Genomic DNA, 26795 nt, shown 5'->3' with positions numbered 1-26795 from the left:
TTGTGTATGTCTTCAGTGGAGGTTAACATTTCTCGTTGGGTCGATATAACAGCTGTGATAGCTCTCTTAGCCTCCTGTTGTTTTAAGGTTAGGGCTTGGATATGACTTGGATTGTTGCTTTCTGAATAATATTTTTACCTTGTTGCCTGCATCACATACTCAGCTCTGATTCTTAGTAAATCATTTAACCCTGCTTCCTTGAATTGAAGCATGTTCACTATGTCCACCTTATGGTCTTCTTTGAAGTCCATTTCCGGATTTCTGCTTTAATTTTCCAGATCTGAAATTTTTTGTAATCTACGTCTTATGTAGATTACAAACAGTATTGCCACATTACAAATACATCCATTAACCGATGGCCATATCTGCCATGGTCCCTTTGTTTTTAGAAATAAACTCAGTTAATTGAGTTTATTTGCTTTAAGAAGTCCTCAAAATTTAAACGAGTAGTGTTGAACCTCCATTGAATATTTTTGTTCTTTCCCATACTGCAATTAAAGGTAGAAAATATTGGGTTATGGACAGATATGTGTCTTGGCAGAATGTCTATATTACTGACTAAAGGGACACTAATCTATAGTTATTACAGGAAACTTTTTTTATGCCTCGCTGAGTAGAAAGTATAGTCCCTTGCTAATAGATTGTGTTTTTGCCATACATCATTTATTTTTAAACCCTCAGAAAAAGATTAAATTCCATGTTCACTTGAGCAGAACAGAGCAGATCTTTGTCCTCTCAGAATCACTGAGGGAGTTCAGTGCCAGTCAGACCTCTATGAAATGTTATTTAGTGTTAACTCCAGATATTGGATCCGGATTGGAGGAATATCTTCCCTGCAGGGAAAGGGGAGGCTCCAGACCACTATGAACCAAGTGAACCAACTTGAGACAGAAACCACCGGATTCAGCAGGTACTCATCAGTTCTTTTATTATTTTAAATGTTTAAATAAAAGCATAAAGCTTCATTCAGAAGTGACGCAGCTCTCAGAATGAAGCCTCCTGAAGCAAAGCAGAAACCAAGCACACATCTGGAAATATTCTGCTTCCACGGTCCGTCCTCTGCTGCTCACTCTAAAACTCTTATGAGAAACTCCATCGGAGGCTCAGCCGATAACCGAGCCGAGCCGGAGACACACTGCAGTGCTAACGATTTACAAATCCTCACTGCTGCTACAGGATCACAGTGAGCGTCGTACGATGCAGCTATTAGCTTTTTTTGTTTAGTTTTTCTTCAGAGAGATAAAGACAAAAGATACTGTCAATGCACAAACTGGGGATGAGTGCTGATGTCCACGAGTTGTCCTGTCCTGGTCCTGCAGCCTCACTGCTCTGCATGGTTCACATGCTGAGCTCTACTTTTAGTGTTTCTGCTCATCAATATGGACATTTATTCATTTATGAGACAGGTTGTGAATCACATAATGAACTAGACTCTTCGGGGTCGTTGGGGTACGTCTATTTAGGTTGCCACCATGAAACTAGTCTAATGTGCACAGAATGCTTCCTGTTATGTTTGAGTCAGGCAGTTTCTGGAAATAGCATGTTGTGCAGTTTAAAGTGGCTACGTTTGGCAGTAATGAGTTAGTAACTGACTACTAGGATGGAATTAGTTACAGTTACTAGTGTTTTCATTGAGCTCATACTTTTATAAATTTGTGATACATGTATTGATGTTTTCTATTCCAATGAACTCCTGTTTACTGAAGGAGGAGCCTCAATCCTCAAGTAACAAGAACACATAAGTGTTAGCATTAGCTTCTGCTCATGGTAACCGTGATTAGCATTAGCGTGCTTAAATAAATGTTAGTGTGCCTTTAAAAAATGTTTTCTCTACAGAGACGTGTGCAAACATTTCTAGAAATTGAGGACGTTCCAATAAAGACCAGTCTGGTACTTTCAGGCCCCTCAGAACTGCTGCAGTGTTTAGCAAAACATCGCCGCATGAAATGCTGTGTGATTTTGTAATCTTCATAGAGGTATCGAACATCTAGTTCAACTTCTTTTTGATAATCCAAAGATTTTTTTTGAAAGAGAGTTGCTTCACCACATTACACTGTACTGACATATAATCACCACATCATGTCTTTGAGATGTTTTCAGACTCCTCTTGAGACACTCAATACCCTAAAGCAGCAGAGAAATTCTTTAAAAATCAGCCTGGAAAAATAATGAGCGAGATGAGGAAGACAATGAGATTATGAAACCAGAAACACCCTGACAGCACTGGATCAGTCAATGTTACTGAATCTAGACTAAGTCAATTATCACACCAAATGGATTTCAACCAGTCAGAGGTTTCCAATTGATTTTCATTGAGGTTCATGAAGATGAAGTCAGAGTGCCAGCGAGCAAAATCAGCGAATAACAGCAGAAAATTCCAGTTTTTCTCTCTGTTTTAAAGCAAAATCTTAGAAACATCAGAAATTCTTCATACTCTTTCAACATGATGCAATTTTTTAAAGCCCTTTCAAACAGTGAAAGGTGTAACTTTCTAAGACTACTTATCTGCAGTAGCCTGGCCCAACTGCATCACTGATCGAGGCGTCAGCATCGTTTTTCCTGATACTCAAACTAAAACTGGTGGACAGGTTTGGAACTGCAGTTTCTTTCATTGGAAATGCTCAGTTGTTTCTCCATAGACTTTCCTCTGGACCACATGAGACTTGCTGACAGGCCTCTTCTGGAGCTTTATGTTTGACACCTCTGGTATAGATTCTGAACATGGATCCTGTCAACAGAGGCATTGCAAGAAAATCTATTTTGCATAATTTCTGTGTTGATTTTGATTTCATAAATCGCCTTATGTTCACCACATACCTTGGAGTTGCCACATTTCAAAACAAATAGTAAGAGGTTGATATCAGTCAGAAAACCTCAAATAATCTCTTGTATTGTTGTACTGTAACCGCTCAGCTGGAGTGGCAAATATCCAATATTAAATATTTCTATCACAACACAACTGGTCACTTAAAATGTGAAATTAAAGAATGGTTACATAAAGCAGCATAAACTCAGAATTACTGTTTAAAAATCTCTGAAACACTGTGCAAAAAAAAAAGTAACTGTGTTTGATAGGTTTTTGTAAATGCCTGTAAATGAGTCTGTGTGAAGCAGCTATGAGAACTTAATTCAGATGACTTTATCGCTTCATCTGTGCTAAATAATTGACTATTAACATAATTTCACATCAGCTCCTGCTTCACTGTCTCCTTCTGCAGCCAATAAAAATGTCTGATTGGATTCACAAGCCCCGCCCCCTTCACAGCACCGGCTCTGACTGGTGGAAGTGTGTCACACACATCCAGCTTGACTGGCTAACAAAGATGTCAAATTATAAATATGCCTCCTTCTGCTTTGAGAGTTATTAACAGCTCCAATCCAATGTCACAGACTCAAACCTGGGATTTACTCCCTGTGAAGGGAGCGTGCAAACCACTGCTCCACCATGCCAGGAGCAGAACATCTCAGATAAATATTATAAACCTTGTGTCTCTTGTTGCACCATGTCCCGGTCCTGGATAAGCGGTGGAAGATGGATGGATGCACAATGTGCTCTTTTTTTTTCACACCAGATGTCTTTCTGCTGAAGCCGGGATTCAAACCGGAGTTCCTCAGACTCCAAGTCAAGACTTTCCCACCAATACATCACTGGGAGTGGACCGATGTCTTCTCGAAAATAACTATCTATAAAAACTCAAAAAGTGCTCAACGTTTAAAGTTTGTATCTCCTGGTCAAACTTTTTTTTTAAGTAGAACTTTTAAATTAGTAAACTATTGATTAAATCATTAAACTAAATTTTATTTTATTTATTTATTTTTTTTTTACCACTACATGCAACCTGGTTTATTTAATTAATAATACACATTGTATTTTTCTCTGGAACTCTAAAGTTGGATGGAAACTGTTGTTTTAAAGTGATTCGGGTTCAACAAAATTCACCAAAAACCAAGAAAGAAAAAGAGAATCCGCTTTGAGGAAAGTTGAACTTGGTGGCGTGACCCTCCCTCGGCCTGCGGCGCTCGGTGCAGCTGATGCACCGCAGTCAAGGCGTCTCAGAATGAAAAGCCTGATGGGTGAAGTGGAGGTGAGGAATCTCTCCGTGGTCGGGTGGATGAACGCTGTGTTTGAAGCTGACGGCCGGTCGGTCCCTGGAGGTTGACCTCGGGGAGGGGTGGTCACGGGGTGATGGTGGGGATGCTGCGCGACCTCTTCATGATGAGGCGCACCTCCACGTCCGGGAGGCTGTCCTGCTTGGTTTGGGCGCAGCCCTCGTCCGCCGCCGCCATGTGCAGGTCGAAACGCAGCGACACCGACTTCTTCCGCAGCTTGGGGTTCCCTCTGAAGAAGGATCCCTCCCACTGCTTGATCACCTTATCGATGTTCTCCGTCCTGTACAGACACACACACACACACACACACACACACACACACACACACACACACACACACACACGCACGGTTATAATTCACCAGGATCCTGCAGGAAATAGAGTCAGTAACATTTAGTTAACATTTCAATTGTTTTAGTTAAAATGATGTCTTGATAAATTCTCTTTTTTTCTTGATAAATCCTCTGAAGTTGATATTTGATTACTGATGACATCACATCCTGTTTCAGTTCACTTCCTGCTTTTTGTTGAGAAAAGCAAGGCCGACATTTCCACGTTATGATTTAAATCCACCTTCATCCACTTAAAAGCATTAGAAGCATTAAAAGCATAGACTGCGATGCCGTAAGTTCATTTATTTCATGTTAAGGATGTTAAAAACAGATAAATAGTAATATGTTTTTAAAAATTAAGAAGAAACTAAGAAATATGGTAATAGGCATTTCAATATCTACTTAAAGTTCATACAGTGGTGCCAATTCATGTGTATGGTCATGTTTAATTTAATATTCAGTTAAATATTTCATTCAGTTTTCACCAGCATGTTGATGAAGAGAGGTGGCAGTAAATGATCGAATTTATTGAACTTCGTCTTCATAACCATTGGTTTGAAACAGTGTTAGGCCAGAGTTTTGACACACTGCATGAGAGCACCACACTCCTCATTGTTCATGTTTATAATATATTGCTCTCTGCACCTGGTTTCATTCCCAAAACAGCCAACAGCACCTACTAGTGGCCCCCAATGAAAGCTACATTGTCTTCAGAGTTTCTGCTGTTTCCAGAAAAGCTTCATATTTTCCCCTGGGCCTACACATTTTCAGATTGTTTTTTAAGTTCAAAATCAGATCATATAACATTTATTAATGCGTAAAATGTGTCAATAAGATTCTAAAACCTTCGAAACGAATCCAATTTACACTGTTTAGAGAAATTGAATGTCTGAGTGGTGAAATCTGAGGGTTTTATTTATAGTGATGTAAAAAAAAAGTCAATAAAAAGCCATTCGTGTATTTTTTTTCCTGTCTCTTGAGATTGGTATTGATATTACCCAGATGGGTAATGAGATTTGAAATCTCGCTGAAATAACAATACAGACTCTTTCATGTTTGATTCCCTCTTGGGGCAGTTCACTGCACGGCCTGCAGGGGGCGGCATGGCACAACAACTGGAGCTGTCCCCGAGGCAACAGCCTCACATTTTTAATGTACTGCAGAAAAACATGCTCCTATGTTGTAGTGACGAAGCTGAGTGTGACAGGAAATATAAACTCTGCTCCAGAAATATTTGAGTTCCTCACAGTGAAGCTGCTCTCATGCAAACATGAACAAACCATTCTTTACTGTTATCATGGACCATGAGCAGAATTAACAGTTATCACTGGTTTAATGTGATGGGAGAATGAAGAGGTTATTATTAACCAAGGATCAAATATTAGGTGTGAATATTGTTGGTCAGGAGTGTCAAATGTGTGGCTTGTGGACCAAAGCAGGCCTGCACGAGGGTCCAGTCTGGTCCAGAGGAAGACATTTTAAGTGGCAAAAAGATAAAGAAGACTTAACCTCAACAGTTTGGACTGATTTGTAGGAAGGTGAGCTGTATGTTAACTTTTTCTGACTCGCCCACCACTAGATAGATGTGGAAACCCCACAGTTTAAAAACCTGAGCTGTTCAGGGTGGTTTTGTTGGCCGCTTGATGGTGCTGCGAACACCTGTAAACTGTGTTAATGTCTCCTGTTTGGCTCTTTGAGTCTTCATATCCCGATGAGACAGTTTTAACCTGAATCAGTTGTATAAACAGCAAAAAACAAAAGTAGAACATGTGGAGGAATCGAAAATAATTTTTTCTTATATGATTAAAGGGCATAAAACAGAACAGAAGCTGTGGGCGTTGACTAAACTTCTGTGACGATGCTTGTTTGTTTCCTTTCCGGGAATATGAAAGCACTGAACTGCAGTCAAAACTCGATAAACGTGTTCAGAGGGCAGAAACATCATGTGAACCACACAGTTTACCCCTCAGGAACTTGGACTCCAACTCCAACACAATCCGACATGTTCCAACATTACCATTTGAACATAAATCAAATCATGATGTACATGTTGTAAGTTCATTCCTTGGAAACAAGCTCCAGTGAAATTCATCTGATTTGTTTAATCACCCGCCAGCAGCTCCCGAAACACGGAATCATGAGGCTGTGCGTCACTCAGGTGATTGATGTTTCTTGAAGGAACATGACATAAATGATGTCTGACATGTAGTGAGCAAACAAGAGATGTCTGGTGGTGAAAACGTACCGCAGAAGCACAACTGTGCGACGTATTGCTGTCATCCACCGTGTACCCGATTCACTAGGATAAAATATGCTAATTTACATGCACGAGGAAATATATGGAAATGGAAGTTGGATCTGCATTTGGAGGCTGATCAACCACGAACTGAAGTACAATACAGAGAATATCTTCAAATAGATGTTAGTGCTCGTTTTTATGCGCACAAACCTTTGGATCATGAAAACTATTCCCCGGTAAAAAAAACTTCAGTGGTAGGTTTATGCTGTAAACTGAGAAATTTGACCTTTCCAACCCAGTTCCAAGCTGCATGAATTTACCCACTTTGAATTTATCGGTGTGTTACTGCAGGCTGTTCTTTACTGTTCTCGGCTGTTGTCAGCAGTCAGTCTTCTCCGATCAATATCTGCAGATTATCAGCGTGTGACAGCACACTGCTGAAGCAGACTTGCTGTGCTCAGCTGTTCTGAGATGTTCTCGGCTGTTCCTCACTGTTCTCAGCATTTCTGGACTGTTGCGGGTCGCTTTCGGCTGTTCTCAGCAGTGTTTATCTGAAGCTGTAAGGGTGTTGTGTCGTTCAGGGGACTCTGCTGCGATCAATACTTGCAGACAGACGCTTCCACTGGAAGACGTCCAGGAGCGGCGAGCTGGAGCGATTCCAGCCGCATGACGCTTCCTGTCAGTGAGTGATCATCCAGGAAAGACCAGAGGAACATTTTGGTAAAAAAAAAATCATTTCTGTTTCCTGCATACCAGACTCTCTCTTTTATCAGTGTCAATAAATCAAACTGTGTTAATCTACCTGCCAATCACGGCTCAGACAGAAGTCAGCCTTCTGCGGCTTCATATCTGAGCTGGTGCTCTTTTTTAAACGCCCGTCTAATTAAAGGGTGGCTGAGAACAACTATGCAGAAGATCCTCCCAGCCACACCACAACACTGCAACACCCTGCCCCGCCTGGCGAGTGGAAGAATTATTAATTTATTATTCATTTGTGAAGCAAAGGTTAGAAAGTGATGTTGGAGACTTGAGAGACGTTTAAGGACAAAGGAGCACAGCCGTCCGTCCGTGTGTGTGTGTGTGTGTGCGTGTGTGTGTGTGTATGTGTGTGTGTACACAACACCTGAAGCATGAACAAAGAATGTCATTCTCCAACAATAACAGGTGCCCCGCCCTTCAGTCAGACGCAGGTATCCACATCAAACAGCAGCCATTAAAGGAGGAAAATTCCCATGCAGGCTATGATGAATCAGCCCTGGGAACCTGTGAAGCCGACTCAACGCTTTATTTAGCGTGACTTGCTCTACGTGCGAAGGTTTGTTTGGCCCAGACGTCGCCACAGAGGCGAGGGTATCAAAGAGAACTAATGAGCGAATCATTATCTCAGTCAAAAGTCTGAAAAGGTAATCCTTCAGACAATTACAGAGGTGAATTTAGTGTCACAAAAGGTGTGAAATGTGTGTGATGTGGATCAGCCTGTGGTGAGCTGTGCAGTGCTGAGTGCAGTTTGTTGGGTGGCGGGAATGTCTGTACTCACTCGATGGTGCCGTGGCCCTCTGCGCTCTCCCGCACCACGTTACCCTGAAGGATCTCCTGAGTCTTCACAGTGGCGATGGGCAAGTCTTTATCCAGCTCCGGCTCTGCACCAGGACAAAAACAATCAACAGAAGGAACGCATTACTGCAAACCCACCATATCCCAAAGAAAGATGACACAAAATGACTGATTTAAAATAATAAGTATCTCAGGTTAAATTTATTGAATCCAGCTGCAGAGCTGCTGTCTCTCCCTGCCATGCTTTCTGCCTACAAACACTGTGAGCATTGGCTTTGTCTAAACTATTCACCAGTAACTGTGAGCTAACTCAGTCCTCCTGTTAGCAAGATGTGAGTAGCAATAGCATTAGATTCTGTTCACTGAAGCTGTGGGTAGCTTCGGATCTATTCTGGTTAGGAATGAACTATCTGCTCCTATGCCTTAGTGAGTCCTAAACTAAACACCATGATTAAATTATTATGACTTGAACTGAATTTCCCATGTGTTCATCACAGATTATTGTTGTGGAAGAGCTGCAGAGCTGCTGTCTTTCTATGTCCTGCTCCATCATGGCCCACTGTTGGCGTTAACATGAGTTAATGTTGTTACTATTTCACTAAACTCGTGTTTCCTTAAGGAGGAGTGCTGCATTGGCCTTGAACTAACTCAGTCATGTTGATATCAGTGCATGAGTAACATTAGCATTAGCTTCTGTCCACAGTAGCTGTGATTAGCACTGGTAAATCTGTAAAAGTGCTAATCTTCATGAGAGCTGTCTACTACTCCAAAGAGCTGTCTACTACTCCACATTCTCCTCATAAACCTCACTGTGACTCCACTACTTTTGGCTCTAATGATTCACAAAGTGATGATTACTATGATTAAATCATAAATGCTGGGACAGTCGCTGAATTTTCCGTGAGCTCATTACACATTATTATTGCCAAAGGTGAAAAGAGATGAAGAGATAAACTAAACTCTGTTAAGAGGAGCCTCGTTAATTCTAAACCCACTCAGTCCTCTTGACAGAAACAAGAAACATGTTACTCTGTAAATTGTGTGAGCTCTAATTAGTCTGAAAAAGCTTCAGGTTCTGTTTTATTCTTGCTGTCATTATTAGTTTAGAAATTTGTTTCTTTCGAGCACTAACATCCAGGTTATTGAGCATCTTCTTATGTGGCTATCATAAAGAACTTTACCAAATAATTAGTTCTGTGTTTCTGCATTGGCAAACTGAGTTGAGAGACTTTTCAGGCCCTCCATGTTACAAATGCAAAGAAAAAAAGAAATGTGTTTAAAAAAACACTGCAGCGCCACCTTCTGGCAAGCGTCTCTGTAACTGTTTGTGTCCATCTGAGTCAGTCTTTAATAAGATGAAATTGGCCAGAGCGCCACACTGACCCTGGTCAGTTCTTTTAAATGGACTTTGATGACTTTTTTTAAAAAAACTGCTGACTCATGGAGATGAGTGAAGTGACGTCTGACTGTTACCCGTGAGGATGACGAGGCTCTGCTGTCGGTACAGGATGCTTTTCTTCAGCCCGTTCTCCGCAGGGAGCAGTGGAGGGATCTCCGGCAGCGGCTCCGACTTGGGCTCATCCGGAGTAACGGCAGGGTCGCTGAAGCCATTGTCCAGCCCGTTCTCCCTTGGCTCCACCGCAGTAGACCTCCAGGGTCGAAGACCCATCGGCTGCCCACTGCGGCCCATGTACCTACAGAGCGTCATGACACTACTTATCTGTCTGGCCCACTAAGCTAACCATAACCTTTAGCATTAGCACCAGCTACTGCCTTTAGGGTTACTAAATACTGAAGTCCTGTTCACTGTCGACCTATTAGTGATACTCAGAAATAAGAGTGACATGTTTCCTCTGTGCTGAAGTTATTTTGCTTTAAATACAGGCTGCAGGAGATTTCAGGCTTGTATTAAAGCAACTATAAAGTCTCTCTTTCTTCTTTAGTTACATCTACAGCTCAGCGCTTCGAATACAGACTTCAGATTACACGTTATGCCTCACATTGTTTCCGTGACTTCAACCTGTAAAAATGAGAAAAAACCCTATGCAGCACTCTGCTCCGTCTGTAACCTCTGCGAGAAGCCATAAAACCAAACTACCTTCCAATAACTGTATAAATGACAGTCATAGGGTTGACGCAGCAAATGTGTCAAACCGTAAAAGATCCATCCATCATCCAGAAAGTTTGGAGGATAATTAGAGGGCTCGTCAGAGGAACACAGCATATTATAAAACAGACGAGGCGACAGGCCTGTCTGTCAGGTCTGATTCAACAGATTCTCATCAATGAATCACTGGCAGAACCTTTGTCATTGCTCATAATCAACAGTTTCCTCTTTCTGCTGACTTTATGTTGAATTCCCGATAAATCGCGGCACATTTCTTTATGGGTGTAGCCAGCCTGAATGAGACTCAAACCGAAGCTGGATTCAGAGGAATAGTTTCGTGAGGATGTGGTTCATTGAACATGCCAAAGTTGAGTTGAAGTTGCAAGCTTTGTGTTTTACCTTGACATCTGGAAACATATTTAACCTTCAAAATCAAGACCTATTCGACCATCTTATAGTGTTTAATCCTGGTTAATCCTCCTTTCTGCATGTGTCTCACTAACAGACAAACAATTCAAATTCTACGTTCATTACATCGGTTTTTCTGTCCATCTTCTCAAAGTTTATGCATTAAGACGGACGCATTAGGACTGTCTGTATAACAACATCATAAATACTAACGTTCCTGTGACTTCCTGCCATCATCATCGTGGTTATCACAGACCCAAAAAGACACCCAGTCGTCTTCTTGGTATTCAGTCAATTTGTTGATTCAGAGCGGCAAAAATATGCCTGATCAAAAGTGATTAGAGACCAGCAAAGAATAAGAGAGACCACCAAAGACCAGCAAAAGCCAGCAAAGATGAGGAAGGAAAAGCAAAGACAATCAGAGACCAGCAAACATCAGCAAAGAGTAACAGAAGCCAAAACAGATCAACAGAGAAGCCAGCTGAAACCAGTGGCGACCAACAAACCCAGGAGAGACTACCAAAGACAAACACAGACCGGCAGAGGCCAAGAAAGACCATCAGAGACCAACAAAATCGAGCAGTGACCAGCAGAGACCAGCAAAGAGCAGAGACCAGCAAAGAGCAGAGGTCAACAAAGACCATCGGAGCTCACCGGCCCTCCTCGCGCTCCAGCAGCCGTCTGTAGGTGGCGATCTCTCTCTCCAGCCTCATCTTGGTGTTGAGCAGCTGGCTGTGGCGCTGGCGCTGCGTGGCCAGTCCACCCCTCACCTGCTCCAGCTCGCTCTCCAGCCCGGCGATCACCTGCGACAGATCCTGCAGCTGGCTGGAGTACATCCGCTGGGTGTGCTGCAGGGAGGTCTCCAGGCCTTTCTCCTGAGGCCACCACACATCAGCAGCAGTTCAGAGCGAGAGCCGATGAGAACTACCATAAATGTGACGCTTAAATCTGGATGTTAGCTGAAGCTAGATCAGAGAAAGATGCTCTATACGTCTCATCTCTTAGATAATTAAAGTGAACACATGCTGAGTGTGTTTGTTGCCTGTGTTCATACACACGGCGTGTTTTCCTACCAGAGCATGCAGAGTCTCTATCTCCACCTGCAGGGAGTGCCACTGCTTCCTGGCCTCGGCCAGCTCGGCCCTTGCCTCCCGCAGGGCGGCGCCACCGAGGCTCACCTGCGCCCACGCTGCCTCCTCCTGCAGGACCAGAGGTGGGCCGCATGTTAAAGCATGACTTCCCAGACAGACACCCGTCAACACACCACAACAACATGATTCTGATTCCGACATCTAAGAAAACAACAGGATTAGAGCAGGATTACCACTGTAACAACACATCATCAGTCGGGTAAAGGTTAGGTGTCTCACAACGGTTTGATTCAGGATGAATCTTTAAAACCAAATAAGGTCATAGTAACGAGTGTAAAACAGCCAAAAATACCAATGGGTGCTTCTGCAAAAGTACCCAGAGTGTGGATCCATTTTAACCATTGGGTGCTTCAATGCAGATATTCTGTTCAATTAACATGTTTGTAACATGAATGTTTGAAGCATATTTATCACAGAAATAAAGACGGAAACAGATAGAGGACATAAATACGTTCGGAGAAAACACACATATTTTTGTAATTAAATACCCAGAAGGGCAGAAAGTCCTGTAGTAGAAGACTTTGGTAAAATAACTAAATAAATAATTGGTACTGCTTGTCTTACAATGGTTACTTGATTTACTGTTTACAATGAGTCAGATGTTTGCACCAGAAACTAAATAATTTGCAAAAAAAACATTGAATAGATTCATACTCTCACAGATGTCCTGAGATCATGAATGAATGAATGAATGAAAGATAGATAGATAGATAGATAGATAGATAGATAGATAGATGGCCAGAATCATGTGATGACTGAATGAAATGACTCCACAACCATCGTTAAAAAGGTAACTGATCATGACGGGTTAATTTTATAGTATGGCAGAAGCAGTTTCCTGTTTCTGAACGACTCCAGATCTGAGTTAAAGGAGAAAAATTCACAAGAGTGAAATCTGGCTGTCAGAGGAAGAAAACTGAGAAGAAACAAACTATTCAAACCAAACGTGAAGTTAAATTGAGTGAAGGAAATTCAAATAGGTGTCAGACAAACACAAACCTAGAGGTAAAATTGTGAAGATTAAATAACCTCATAGAATTTAATAAACTACTAAAATCAAATATGCTGCATATGTTTAAATTGCTGTGTACTAAAATGAAATACAATGAAAGAGATGATGTAAAAACGGTTACAACACACACACACACACACACGCACACACACACACACACACACATTAGAGTCCACTCATCATGCCAGTGGGACGTCCTGCCGTCGGTGTGTGAGGGTGTGTCAGCTACATGAGTGTGATGCAGGGGTGGATGTGTACCTCACTGAGGACTCCTCTGTGTGTTCGACATGACGCTGCTGCTCCTCCTCCTGCTCCTCCTGCTGCTCCTGCTCCTCCTCCTCCCAGTCGGCCGGGCCCTGCCGAGCCGGACGCCGGATTTGACAGCGGGCCCAGTTGGTGCCTCTCGGCCGGGCCGGGAACTCTGCCCTGGTCGCACTGCGCTCGGATTCGGTCAAGGAGCTGGGTGAGCTCCATCCCTGTGCCATCCTCCTCCTGCACTCCTCCTCCTGCTCCTCCTGATGCTGCTGCTGCTGCTGCTGCTGCTGTGGTCGACACTAGCAGAACATCACAGGAGCCGGCTCGCTGCAGCTGCAGAGCCCGGGCTGCCTGCAAAGAGCCGAACACAGGGAGAGCAGGAGGGAGGGGAGGGGAGGAGGAGGGAGGAGAGGGAGGGAGGAGAGGAGAGGAGAGAGAGAGGGGAGAGACAGGGAAGGGTAGAGAGAAACACAAGAATAAAAACAGAGAGACAAGAGCAGGATAAAAATAGTCTGCAAATGACCAGGTGAATGAACGTAAAGGACAAGGATGGGATGCTGTGTGTGTGTGTGTGTGTGTGTGTGTGTGTGTGTGTGTGTGTGTGTGTGTGTGTGTGTGTGTGTGTGTGTGTGTGTGTGTATCTCCTGTCCTGCCTCCTTCTATTTCCTCATTCCTGCTGACTAATACCTCCTCTCCATCATCACTTCACCAGGGTCTTTTCCTGCACACACACCCCCCTACACACACACACACACACACACACACACACAGCAGCCACTGCTGAGTCAGGGTCACAGCTGGTCCATCGATATTTCACCATATGACGACAATAATTCACAATAACTGACAGGATAAAAATGGGTTTATTACACCGTTTTAAAACTTCTGCACCATAACAGTCATCCCTCCCTCTCTCTGTTCTGAGTGCCGTCTCTTCACACTGAGGCAATAAAAAGTGACTGAAACTCTACCAGCTGTTCGGTAACAGCACAGGTAGTAAATATTTAACACTTTCACACCGACAAAGATTGTAAATCAAATAACACTTTTCTTTGAAGTCATGTAGTGCTGGATCTGATGCCCCACTTTATTTACATGACAAATGTGCTATGGGTCGATGAAAATGCTACTTTCTGAAAATGGCTCTCAAGATGGAACTTTTCAAAAGACTCAGACTTACTTGCCATGTTTATAAAGTATTGTTCTCTACATGAATGTGTGTGTGATTTAATTCTAAAAACAACAACAACAACAACAGCGCCAAATCATAGCCTAAATAGCCTACATCATTTTCTAAACGTGTAAATGAAATCAGACCAGTACACTCGGACACAGGGTTACTCTGTATTGACGAACACTGGGTTATAGTCTCACTCTTTCAGGGTTACAGTTACAGTGTAGGTTGTACTGTGTGCTGAAAAGACGATAAATCCAGTTTATGGGACATTTAGTGACCTCAAACTCCTGGTGCATCTCCTGCAGCTCCATCATGGATCGATGGCAGTCGGCCTGCAGAGTCTCGCTGCTCTGATCCACCTTCCTCTTGGTGTCCCGGAGCAGAGCCACTTGTTGCTCCAGACGTCTGGTGTTCCTCTCCTCCGTCTCACACCTGCCAGAGGATATCATCCACACACTGGTTAGGCTACGCACGTTTCTCATCCGAACAACGGGATTCAGAACTGTTCAGCACACACAAGTCACTGAATCTCCTGTCCGGCGGTAAAATAAACAGATTTAATCATCTTGGATTGTCTTCACATTTTAAAGAACATTTTAATGTGTTCATGTTTGAATTTTCTTGACATCTTAAACAGTTTGTGTGTTAAAGGAAAGAGAATTAGGCTTCTCAAGATATGATTAAAGGCTTTAAAAACCTCATGCTGCTAATAAATGTTACTGCCTCACAGCTTTAGTGATGATTCAGCAAGTTACATTCATGGAGCCTCAGAGACTCAAAGCTTTTCCAAAGATAAGGAAAGATTTTGCATGCCCTACTTTTTGCTCTGCAATTTAACCTTCGCCACATTAAAAAAAAAACACCAGAACATTTTGTCTAAACACTGAGGGCACTTCAGCTCACAGTCTGAAGCTCAAGGTGTGGTTGGGTGTGTCCAAGTTTGTTTGGAGTGGAATGTCTGAGTAGATTATTTGGCACACAGTTCAAAGTGGTTTAATTCATTCACTAATAAGCTTTGAACACAACATCCAATGAACCAATCAGAATGCCACCTAATACATCATTTAACTCCTTATATGGACATTTATTTTGTGGCATTTCAGGAAGGCAGCTTGGTCAAACAGGAACAAAAGCGCTCAACTGTCTGGCATAAAGAAGAGGAAATGATACAATTTCTAAATCTTTTAAATAAAAAGTTGAGTGAAGAAAGGGAGAAATTGAAAATTAAAATGTTTTTAACCAATTGCAAACACACATTTTTTTTTTTCCAGAAATATTAGAAATAAATCAACATACTGTGAATAAAACCAACACATGCAGGATTAGCAGTTACTTCTCATGAAGAGGGAAACAAACAACAGAAAACATCTTTTTTTAAATTGTTTTTTCTGAGGGTGGATATATTAAAGCAGTAGTGAAGATGATAGCTGCAGCTGAAGAGTCATGACAGGCACTGTGTGACAAACGGTGACTGTGCGACAGTAACAAATGAAAATATGATCAGCTGACTGGTTGTGTGCTGTACGTACTGTGAGATGTACAAAAAGACAACCTAGATACACCAACACTTCTTCTAACGTTTAACAATTTTTTTTTGGTTTTCAGGCTTTCACATTTCTGTTGCTAAAATCATGATGAAAATGATGAATGTTGTAAATCATAATCTCTGTCCAATGACACCATAGTTCGGATGGTACGCAATTTCAGAAGAGGCCCTGCATAGTGCCCTTAAAACTTATTCAACTCACTTTAAATAAAAATTAAACATGAATAAACTTGTTAAATGTCAGTGAACTGGGAGGAGACTTATATCAATACAAACCATCCATGTTTAATAGTTAAAGTGCCAAGAAAGAACAAAGTGTGAACCAGAAATATGGACATCTGAATGCCTCATTTATCAGAATCAGCATCAGAATCAGAATACTCTTTATTGTCAATGCAACAAGTTACCGAACTTACAAGTTACAATGAAATTGCTTTGGTTTTAAAGACACCCAGCCAGCCAATTACGGCGCTCCGTCTTGAAAAGGAAACAGAGCTAAAGGAACTCACACAAAAATTGGAGGAGGGGGGAGGGGTGGTGGTTAAAAAAAAAAGATACGTCAATTCAGATCACAGATCCAAAGGGAGTCGTGATTAGAAGTAAGAGACCAAAAAAAAAAAAAAAAAAAGCCAACCTACGCACATACATTGCAAGACACATGAGACAAATTGCTATCAGACTAACAGATCAGCGGTCGCAGCTACATCATCAGCGCAACACGTCATCACCACTAGTCGTCAGACACGTCAGTGGCTATTATCAAACTTCATCCAGCAGTTTCTGACTCGATTAACAACAGAGTAAGGGGCCGTTACTCAAAAAAGTAGAGTTACCCATTACTAGTTAGTTCTGAAAAAAGTGGTGCCTTACACTACTTCATTACTCCATGGAAATAGTAACGAAGTTACACTACTCGTTACTGCATAGTGTTCCGCGGAGCTGTGCTCCCTTATATCCTTCTGCGGAGCACTGAGCATGCGCAGATCTGTGTGTATCAAAACGTTTTTTTAACGGATTGAAAAGAAAACACGTCTTTTAAAATGTTTTATAATCATTCAGATTTACTTCACATGCTAATACGCCGTCCGCTGGACCACTGGAAGGAGTATTTTGTCCATTTGCATAGTCCGGCTCTGATTGACTTCCAGCTAAGCTTCGAGCTAAGCTACTACGATGCTAACAGCTGGGAACCAGAGACACAGGTATTTATGAGCTTGTCTAACTTTGTCAATGATAGGGAAAGAGCGTGGGTTCCTAATCTTCGGAGCATTCATTTAAAAGGGGCATTTACAGTAGGAGGGAGTGCAGTGTTGTCAGTGGGGCACAAATTTATATAAGGCAACCAATTTTACTGTGACGGTTCCATCAGCCCTGACCCGGAAGAGATAGCGAGTAGTTGCTCGTATGGCCACTGTTCCATCTACTGGTGGTAATAAAAAAAAAACTCCGCTTAAATAATAATATTTTGGTTGCTCTATTTGCAGTCATTGTAAAAGTAACGATCATAGCGTTTCATTTGTAACGCTAGTTTAACTACCAATCTAGAAGGAGTAGTGCCGTTACACTACTCGTTCCCATCAAAAGTAATTTAACTACTTGTAACGCTCGTTACTTGTCGTTACATACCCAACTCTGATTATCAATGTTTGTGTGAAAGACAAAGCAAATCCACCTCCAGCGCCGTACTGATTTGGTATCGAAGGATGGACTTCTAAACAAGGATTCAACCAATGAATATTGTAGCGAGTGTTTGAGCTGGATGACCATTTATGAGCTGCTTAACTCTGACAGGACATGAGGAGACGCTGACATCCTGCTCAGTGTCGTAAACGGGAGCAACAAAGAGAGCAGGCCAACGCGTGATGCTACGCCGTCCTTCAGGGGTTAATGACTAACAGCAGAATGTGTGTGTGTGTGTGTGTGTGTCACTCTGCATCAATACATAAGTGAAAGTGCCGACACAGCACAAAGGCCGGCCTGGATTTGTATGCAGGTTGGCTCACTGGAGCGAGTTAGATAACAGAGGGCTGGAAAAGCATCACAGCAGCAGGACGAAAACAGGAAGACTTTCAGAGTCACACTAAATATTAACACGTCTATGAGAACTCAACAATTATTCCTGTTCATTTATCAATTGTGATCTATTGAAATGCAGAAAATGATAGATTTCTGTGTCTCTGATCTCAGTGAATCTGAGGTGTAATAGGTTCTATGGGGGTGGGGGGTGGGGGTCTCATGCCTACAGCCCCTAATCAATAAGCCTTGCTTGGTAATTGATAGGGAAGGAGAAACATTGCAGCTTTCAGGAGAAACAAAATGAGCTGACCTGGCCTGGATAGCAGCCGCTCTGCACTTCATGTTGTCAGACTGTAACGCCAGTTGAGCATTTTCCATCAGTAGTTTACCGACCTGATGGAAATAGGATAAAAGAAAACAATTAAACACAATAAAATGGGAGTGAACCATAAGCAGAAATCCGTTTCTCAAGCAGGAGGTCGCTGGATCGGCATTTTTAACACAATAAAGCAAATAAACAGAATTATTTGGGTTTAATATGTCAAAGTGAACTTTGTGGTCTTTGTTTCTTTATGAAGTGCAGACCGATCTATGACCTCAAAATATTATAGAAAGCCATATAATGGTTAAGATAAATATGAATCAAACAAAAGCAGGATCCACCCATCCCTCCATCCATTCATCCATCCATCCATTTCTTGTGGCGTTTAGCAGGTAGTCCAGGATTTCCGGCTGAACTCAGTTCCATCAAACTCAGAGGCTATCAGTAAGAAGAGCAGTATCACTGTTCAGTTTCTCAGATCTCTAAAGTCTACTGAAGTTCTTATTGTGGTTTCTTCACATGGGTAAACCTAATTTTGTCAACGTCAGAGGAGATGAAGGCATCCTGGAGCCACTAAACTCTCGTCCAGTTCAGTAATGTGAGATATTTGTTCCGTGTGAGAATTGATTGAAGTGAAGCCAATCTGAACCTCAGACAGCCTTGTTGTTGAATCATCTTGATGTTTCAGAGGTGAGAAGCCTCCAGTTGTACAAACAGATTCATTGAAAAGCCAAACAAAAGCTGCAACCTTTTCACCATCAACCAGTGAAATGAAACCACTGGAAAAGCCTGAAGGTTTCCTCTTCTCAAACTGCTTCCTGTCTCAGAGAAGACAAAAGCCTCGTTTCTCTCGATCATGTTGGTTCCCTGCTTCAACTGGCCGAGGGTCGAGCGTGGTTTTAAAGGTTTCCCTTTGAGTTCATCGGGTTTAGGTTTTGATTTGAAGATCAGGCCACACACAGACACAAAGAGAAGAAAAACAGCAGTGACAGCAGCATCACTTGGACTTCAGTTCTGTGTCTCTTGCAGCCTTTTTGTCTTTGTCTCATGACGCTACAAAAACAGGGAAGCTGGACCTCCACTGCAGACTCGAACAGGCCTTTCTCAATGACACAGAGTGATCGTACAGAAATGATTCTACAGGCATGACCTTGTTCGACCTGAATGCCCCAGAATGGCTCAAAGAAAAGCTGCAGACCCCCAGCTTGTCTCTTTTTCCACTGTATTACAGTATAGCAAAACAAAACATTAAAAAGGAATTGAATAGTGTAGAGTCCAGATGGTTTTATATTCAGATTTTCTTTTTAACGAATACATTTAAGCTGTCTAATGTCTGTTGCTGTTTGTCAAAGAGGGTCTGAGACAAGATGAGAAACAATGCTGTAGCATTGCATGGCCTTACTGATGCATTTAATTTTCTTTAAAATATTTAAAAATACTCAGTGAAATGTATTTTTTACCGAATAAAATATTGATGACTAAAATCACAGCTTAGATAGTTAGCTAGCAGCATAATGGATGGATAGATGACTCTGATTCTGATAGCTAGCTAGCTGGTCATATGAATAGACGTCATATTAAAGTTTGAATCTGAACATGAAATGCCAAAGTGCTGCTTTTCAGAGTTACTGAAGGAAAATTTCCACATTAGTCTACTGAAAATAAAGTCATATTATGTAAAGAAACTGAATGCTATAACTATAAGGATACTTACTTTGGATTTTATAAAACTATAAGGCAAGTTTGGGGAAATTTCCTGTATTATTTAAGCCTCTCTGAGCTGAGTCGAGTGTTTGTCACTAAATATGAACCTCTACCTTCAGAGGGTGTAATGTTCAGCTATGACCTTTTATTTCTCTCTCTCCAAAGATCTAAAGTTTGTACGTACTGTTTACTCTCTATCCACAGAGCTAAGAAACTGAACAAAAGGTGGGGGTAATAATTACCTGGGATTTGTGTGTCATTTCATCTTCACTGCACTTTCACTGTGTGGGATAAAGAAAGCTGTGTGTGGGCTTTCTGAAATCAAAACACACTCTGCAGTTTCGCTGGAGAAATCCAAAAGGTGGGACACGCATTAACATACAAACACACCCTCCTTTCTTTTTGTTTCCAACTTTTCCACAACAAAACACACCCTGGCTGAGCTGAAGCCCATTGAACAATGGATATTCCACAACACCACGGACTGCATTATACCCTCATTATGTGGCTGTTTGTCCACGTGACGCCTCGTCCAGCCTGAGAAGTGAGCCACTGCTCTATTATAGCCGACGTCTGTTGTGCGTTAGCGTGTCATTAAGGCGGCACAGTAAAGAAACAGATAATATCACGCTTGTAACTTGATCTGAAACATCTCCTTGGATCTGCAGACAATGCAGGCGGCCGAGCTTCGTAGTCATGGGAACGTATGCCAAAGGTTTGAATGACAAGGTATGAACCGAGAAACAAGAAAATAATTACAGTGTCTGTGTGTGGCACCGACTCACGCTGAACGAGAAACTCAATCCAGGCAGACGGGTAAAAACTGCCGAGACGAGTCATGTGGGATCATCACAGTGGTTAATGATCTGCAGGGAGGTTCGGTCTTTTGCAAGTCCTGAGGATTTTCTGAGCGATAGTCGTCTCTCTAGCTGACGCACCGACGCAATAACCCATTTATCACCTGATTAACCAAGGATGCATGTTTATTTACCTCCATTTAACCATCCTTCCACTGATAGCCAACCAACCAACCAATCAACCATCCATCCATTGATCAGTCAACCGACCTATTGACTGATTGAGAAATCTCCAAACTCCACATAGAAAGTGTCCTGGATTTAAACCGTAGTCATTTTCTCTGTGAGACCAGAGCACTAACCCACCAACCAACCAATTCCACTTCACCAAACAACCGATCAACCAACTGACCCGGTGAATCCAGCTAACACCTGAACACCGACATCGTGTCTTGTCTATTTCTTTAACTGTAAATGTCGTGCAGCTCGGTCGTTCGTAGTCATCTTGAAGCTTTTCAGGCTGAATACATTTGTGGACTCTCTCGTTCGTCTCTGATGTACCAGTCCATTCAAAACTGGACAAAACTCAAAAGTATTTCACAATTTTTCACTCGGCTTTATTAAACAAATCCAACTAATCCTTAATAAGACTTTTTAATCTTATAATACAAGGATGGGTGTCCTTCATTATTGTGAGCGCCTCACATATTTTGATCCTCTTGGCTGAACATAAAACTTCAACCGAGAGGATAACTGAAAATAATTATCTATGTATCAATAATTTAAATTCATGAGCACAATATCCAAACATGATATATTCTTTCAGCTTGTTAGGTTAGTTTGTGTATTTATGAGTTGAGATGAATTTAACTGTGAGTTTCTTCCTCTCTCTGCAAATTAATGTATATTACAATGATCTCTGTATTTTTTTGGGTTGCATCTATATCATCAATATTCATGTATATTCTCACTGAGTGAGACAGTTCTGACAACCAGAAGTCATAGGTTAAAATATTGGTGGGGCCTTCCTGTTCGGAGTTTGTTAGTTCTCAATACCACAGCTTTAATTCAGCTGCAACGCTTAAAAACATTGTAGTTATTTGAAAATGTGCATTTTAAAAGAAATTGTGTCGAAAAGAGGAAGCTCCCAGATGTGGCCACTGGCGTGATAAAGGGTTAAAACCTGTTTGAAAGTTGCTCACATGATGCTGCTCTCAGCTGTTTTTACAAGAGTTTGGTCAAACCCACCAGGTCTGTGCAGCGGTGATAAGGTCTACTGATCACGCCGCTCCGCAGCATGTTGACAAACTTTCACAGTTCAAGGCGGACTCACTGATCCCGTCAGGCTGACCTGGTCTCGGAGCTCGGTGACAGCCTGCTCCTGCAGGGACCAGTCCTGGGAGTGCCGGCCGCTCCTCGTGCCCCAGTCTGCTATCTGCGCCTCCAGCCGCCGGTTGGCCTCCTGCAGCCGGTTCACCTGCTCCAGGAAGCCCCGCAGCCGCGCGTTCAGGTTGGACATGGTGTGGCTGGAGTCCTGCGGCAGGTCCATGGCGCCCTGACGGAGCCACATGTCGAGTCACAACAAGGCGGGAGATTTTCATACGGTCAGAAGCAGCAGCTGTGCGGAGCCGGCGACGTCCCGACATCCACACTGCCGCGTGTTTCCACAGCAAACAGTCATCAGAGATCACACACGGCTGAAGGCGTTTACCAGGTAAATGTTTACCCAGAGAGTCTCACCAGAGGCGACGTGGCTTCTCACAGAGTGGAGCAGGTCAGTGTGTGTGTGTGTTCCCCCTCCGTCCCCCCCTCACAGCACTCCACCGTGTCCCCCTCCGGTCCCTGGGGGGTCCTGAGAGGCAGCAGGCCATCCACAGCCTGTGTCACTGTGTGGTCCTTCAGGTCGGGCCACAGCAGAGATGTTCCTCCCGGCCCACCTCGCCCACCCCCACTGGCAGGGGGGGGAACAGCGCTCACGTCACCAACACTCTGGGGGCCTTTGTGCTCTCTGATCCTGGATTACTGAGCCGCTTTCAAACCAGCAGCGACGCTGCGGAGGGAATGTGCCGGGAGACACAGTGACAGGACGGCCGTGCGTGACTGGATGTGAATATCTCAGCCGGACGTTAAATCCACTGGTCAGACTGAAATCTGCAGACCTTCAGGTCCAGAGGCCCAAACTGTCTCCACACTGTCTCCACACTCACACTCTGCACAGCTGTTTCCAGTGATTGTCTGAGCCGAAGGATGCTTACTGGATGCTGTTTGTGTCTGTTTCCATCAGTGCAGCAGCAGATCAGACAGAAACAACACAGTCCAGACTTTCAATCTTTCTCTAACTTTGTAACTTCTGTTTAAAAGAGACGATCCAGCAGTGGAGACCATCAGAAAAGTGGATGACGAAATGCACATGAAGCTGGACAGTCTGTTCATTTTGCTGAGAACACAGGCAATACGGCGATGTGATGAAGCAGAGTCACAGCAGTCAGAGTAATGTTAGACAGAAATCAACGTCTGGACAATTCAGATAATTATGTTATTATTAGTATTAGGCTGATGAAAAAGCACAAACATAAAGAAACACATCAGCACTCGCTGGTGTGTCAAAGGTGGAAACAGGGGTATGACTATAATTTCACTTATCGTCAGGGGGCATTTTGATCGGATGACATCAGTTTAACATGAGGAATTTGTTAAAAAAAAAAAAGATTTTCATTAACTACAAAGAGGATTTATTAACTGTGTATTTAAAAAGTAAAATAATATTTAAAGTCTCAATTTTTTTTCAATAATTTTCATTTCAACTAAACATTTGAATTGGAAAATGAGAAACAAGCACATATATCACCACAGTTCTGGATGAACACATCTATAGAGAGACTCTAGTCGTGTTTACACGACGACGCTTCTGCTTTGCACGGCAGCGTTTTGAAAATGATGCCCATTGACACAGAAATGGCAGATGTGTGGCGCTGTTGGATGTTTTCGTAATGAAATCAGACAGACAGAGAACAATATGTTTTAAAGCACTAACAACGGAGAAGACACTGACATTCAAAAGCGATGAAACTATTACTAGTTTTCACCATATGCATTTTCAAAAATGTGCGTTTTCAGTGGCTCTGAGCACTGTTGTCGTGTAAACGGACACCTAGAATGCAGTGAAAATGTTGCGTTTCCACTTGAAAATATTGTTGTGGGGGTTAAGAAGCAGCTACATCTGTAATCAACCACTTATACTTGACTGCTATCGTAGAGTTTAAGGTTACTGTTGCAGCAGTAACTTGCAACGAGGACTGTACTGAAGAAAACACGGCAGTGATGAAAGCATCAAGTCTCCTCATGACTTCCTTTGGCTCAGGGCCTCCCTGTGCTCTGCTGCTGATCTGTACACTGAAGACAGTTCTTCAAAGTACATATAACAAGTGAAAAGATGAGAAACTGACTTGTAATAACAGTGAAGAGACGAGAGGAAACGAGAGCAGACGGGAGGGCTACCTGTCTGAAGCTGACATGAAGAGAAAAATAAAAATAGGAGCTTTTGCAACCCTTTTAAACCAGATTAAAAGATAAACCCGGGCTCGACCTGAGTTTCGGGTCGTCGATGATGTAAAGATTATATTTGTTTTTGTAACATGCACTTGCTTGGTTGAACTAACGGGTGTGGCACAAAGAAAACTGAGCATTTTAAAGACAAACGCAAACAGACGGGTGGGTCGAAATAAAAAAAGTCTTAAAGTGAGACGTCTGACTGGAACGGTTCCAGTGCGGAAAATCACACTGAGAAACCACTAATTGGAATGCTATGAAGAACACTGCCACCAACACAGAGCTGCACACCACCTGAGAAACAGCGACCCCTGTGGCTGAATGTGGGAATGACAGGCTGGGATCAGAATTCAACTTTTTTTCATAGTTTTGTGTCAGAAACTATTTTATACCCTGAAAACAATTTGCTGAAAAATTATGTTAAATACAATAAATTTCATTTGAAACATTAAAATTAAAAAAAAAAAAACAAAAACAAAAAAAAAACAGGGTGTCTTTCAGATATTATTGATGTTTAATCTGATTACTGGTGCAGCTCCAGCGTGGAGAAATGCTCAATCCTTTCACTGTAACTGAATAAAGGAGGAAGAAGTCTGTCAGATCTTGATTCCAGAAGAGAGGAACTTGTCCAAATGAGAGCACCAACAAAACTTATACTCCGTTTGTACAACAACGTTTCAAGTGAAAACACATCGCTTTGTGGTTTTGTTTCAGAAAAGTTTCGTGCTTACACAGCAAGTTTTTGAAAACAATGTCCGTCTACACAAAAATGGCAGAAACATTGAAAATGAGGTAGTTTTAATGTAGGGCCACTAGTGGGTGCTGTTACATGTTGTTAGAATGAAACCATGCATCTGGGAAGAGAATCACACAGTATAATGAACAATGGTGACTCTTGAGTCAGAGCCGTTTTTAAAAAGTTGCATTTTCAGTGGCTCCGAGCGCCGTTGTCACATAAGCTCACACCCAAAACCCAATGAATGCTTTCGGTTTCAGTGCAAGCAGGGCTTTTAGAATCTGACATATTCAATCAACTCAAACCTCACTTTCTAAAATTAGGACATTTCCAGACACAGGATTTCCCTTTCTCTTACCGAGTGTGTCCCCCTGTGGCTTCAAAGAGCTGCTTTTGTCATGTTGCTAACACTGTTTGTGAGGATTTGCTTATCAGATGACTTCTGTGCTGAGTAAACAGGCAAACTTTGCTCAGCGGCAGGATGTGGGATTATTAATAGCCAATACAAGCATTGTTGTGCGACAATTGCACAAATATTGTCTTTGCCTGCACTTTCGTTCCCTCTGCGGAGAGCCTGCAGTCAGCTGGGCTTCTCATGTGGTTTTGCTGACAGCTGGTCAGGGCTGCGGTTATCGGCCAACAGTTTGGAAACAACAGAGACGAGATGAGCTGATGACAGAGGGATAACATGTCTGTTGCAGACATTGTAAAGTTTGATCACGCACAAAGCATGCAGACTAATCAAACAGTGCCAGACAGGACACTTACTGTCATCACACTCCCACGCCCTCCGGCGATCTTGGCCTCCTCCTCCTCCTCCTCTTCTGGCAGGAGAGGCGCAGCGATGACGACGGCGGCGTTTAAAACAGTCGGTTGAAATCCTGGAAAACAAAACGTCTCAGGGCGTTGCAGCCAGCTCGGCTGGAATGGGTGATTCCTGCAAACTGGGAATGTCACCCGGCCTGTTTCCGGATGGCACGTCGCTCCCTCATATCCAGGAAACGGCCGCTGCCGTCACGACACGCTCGCCGGGGCGTTCGACCCGGGGTAAAATGAAGGACTTGGAGCAGGTGCTGGCCAGACTGCAGGAGACGAGGAGGAGGCTTCAAAAAGGGGAAGGAAACACACAACAAGCGCACTTCGGATTATTGGTTTAACAGGGTCCTGGAGCTGACCTGTGTGACTTCGCATTCCTCTGCTTCAGGGTGGGAGCTGAGGCGCTTTGATCCTGACTCATGTGATACATCATTTTCCACACAACACACCTTTTAGGAAAACTCTGACTGAGAACAATACACCTGTTTGCAAAAAAAAAAAAACACAGCTTCGAAGCTCTCCTAACAATTACAGAGCGCGCAGCATGCCAGCAGGTTTGTGTTCAGACATGATATCATGACGCAAACCACTTCAGATCAGCGCTGAAAACCATTGTGGCCTAAATCCAGAAGCAGAGGAGGGATTATCTTCACATAAACTCTTTACTCTGCTCGAGGGGTTATGTTCAGCATAAGTATGTCTCATGTGCTTTTACTTGCAGCGCAGCGATAAGCATGCAGTAAGTCGTCATTCAACGCGGACCTCGTCTGAATACGTGTCAAACACTATTTAAAGAATAATCCCGTACATGTTTACTCGGAATCATTTCAGTAACTGGACGGTTCAAAACTGCAATAAAACATGTGCGTTAACATCAATGGTGTCTTATGTCTAATGTGGAAAAGGTCAGCTTTATTGCTGAATTGGCCTAGAAGACCATTTTCAGTTCAATTCAATTCAGTTT

At 42.7% G+C, this 26795-nt stretch overlaps 1 protein-coding gene across 1 annotated transcript; it reads right to left on the bottom strand.

Annotated features, from left to right (window-relative positions):
* Positions 1-1225: 1225 nt before the first annotated feature.
* krt222 (keratin 222) lies at positions 1226-25978 on the bottom strand. Its single transcript, XM_030094602.1, has 10 exons — positions 25784-25978; positions 22082-22285; positions 18218-18300; positions 14624-14777; positions 13172-13519; positions 11824-11949; positions 11405-11625; positions 9709-9929; positions 8219-8321; positions 1226-4390 (listed from the first exon to the last, which is right to left on the bottom strand). Exons 1-10 carry the CDS (start codon positions 25787-25789, stop codon positions 4177-4179), a joined length of 1680 nt encoding a protein of 559 aa, XP_029950462.1. The 5' UTR covers positions 25790-25978; the 3' UTR covers positions 1226-4176.
* Between the last annotated feature and the right edge of the window lie 817 nt (positions 25979-26795).

This window comes from Salarias fasciatus, chromosome 6 (assembly GCF_902148845.1).
Source record: "Salarias fasciatus chromosome 6, fSalaFa1.1, whole genome shotgun sequence".
NCBI classification, from domain to species: Eukaryota; Metazoa; Chordata; class Actinopteri; order Blenniiformes; family Blenniidae; genus Salarias; species Salarias fasciatus.
Note: the sequence above shows the minus strand (reverse complement) of the source record. Positions and strands in the feature narration are given on the sequence as shown.

Bases quoted from the DNA above. Each gene is read 5' to 3' on its own strand.
- krt222 (XM_030094602.1), bottom strand. The intron at 18,301-22,081 runs GTCAGCCTGACG...TATTTCCATCAG, and splicing joins TCACCGAGCTCCGAGACCAG to GTCGGTAAACTACTGATGGA. The intron at 11,626-11,823 runs GTAGGAAAACAC...TGGTGGCCTCAG, and splicing joins TAGAGACTCTGCATGCTCTG to GAGAAAGGCCTGGAGACCTC.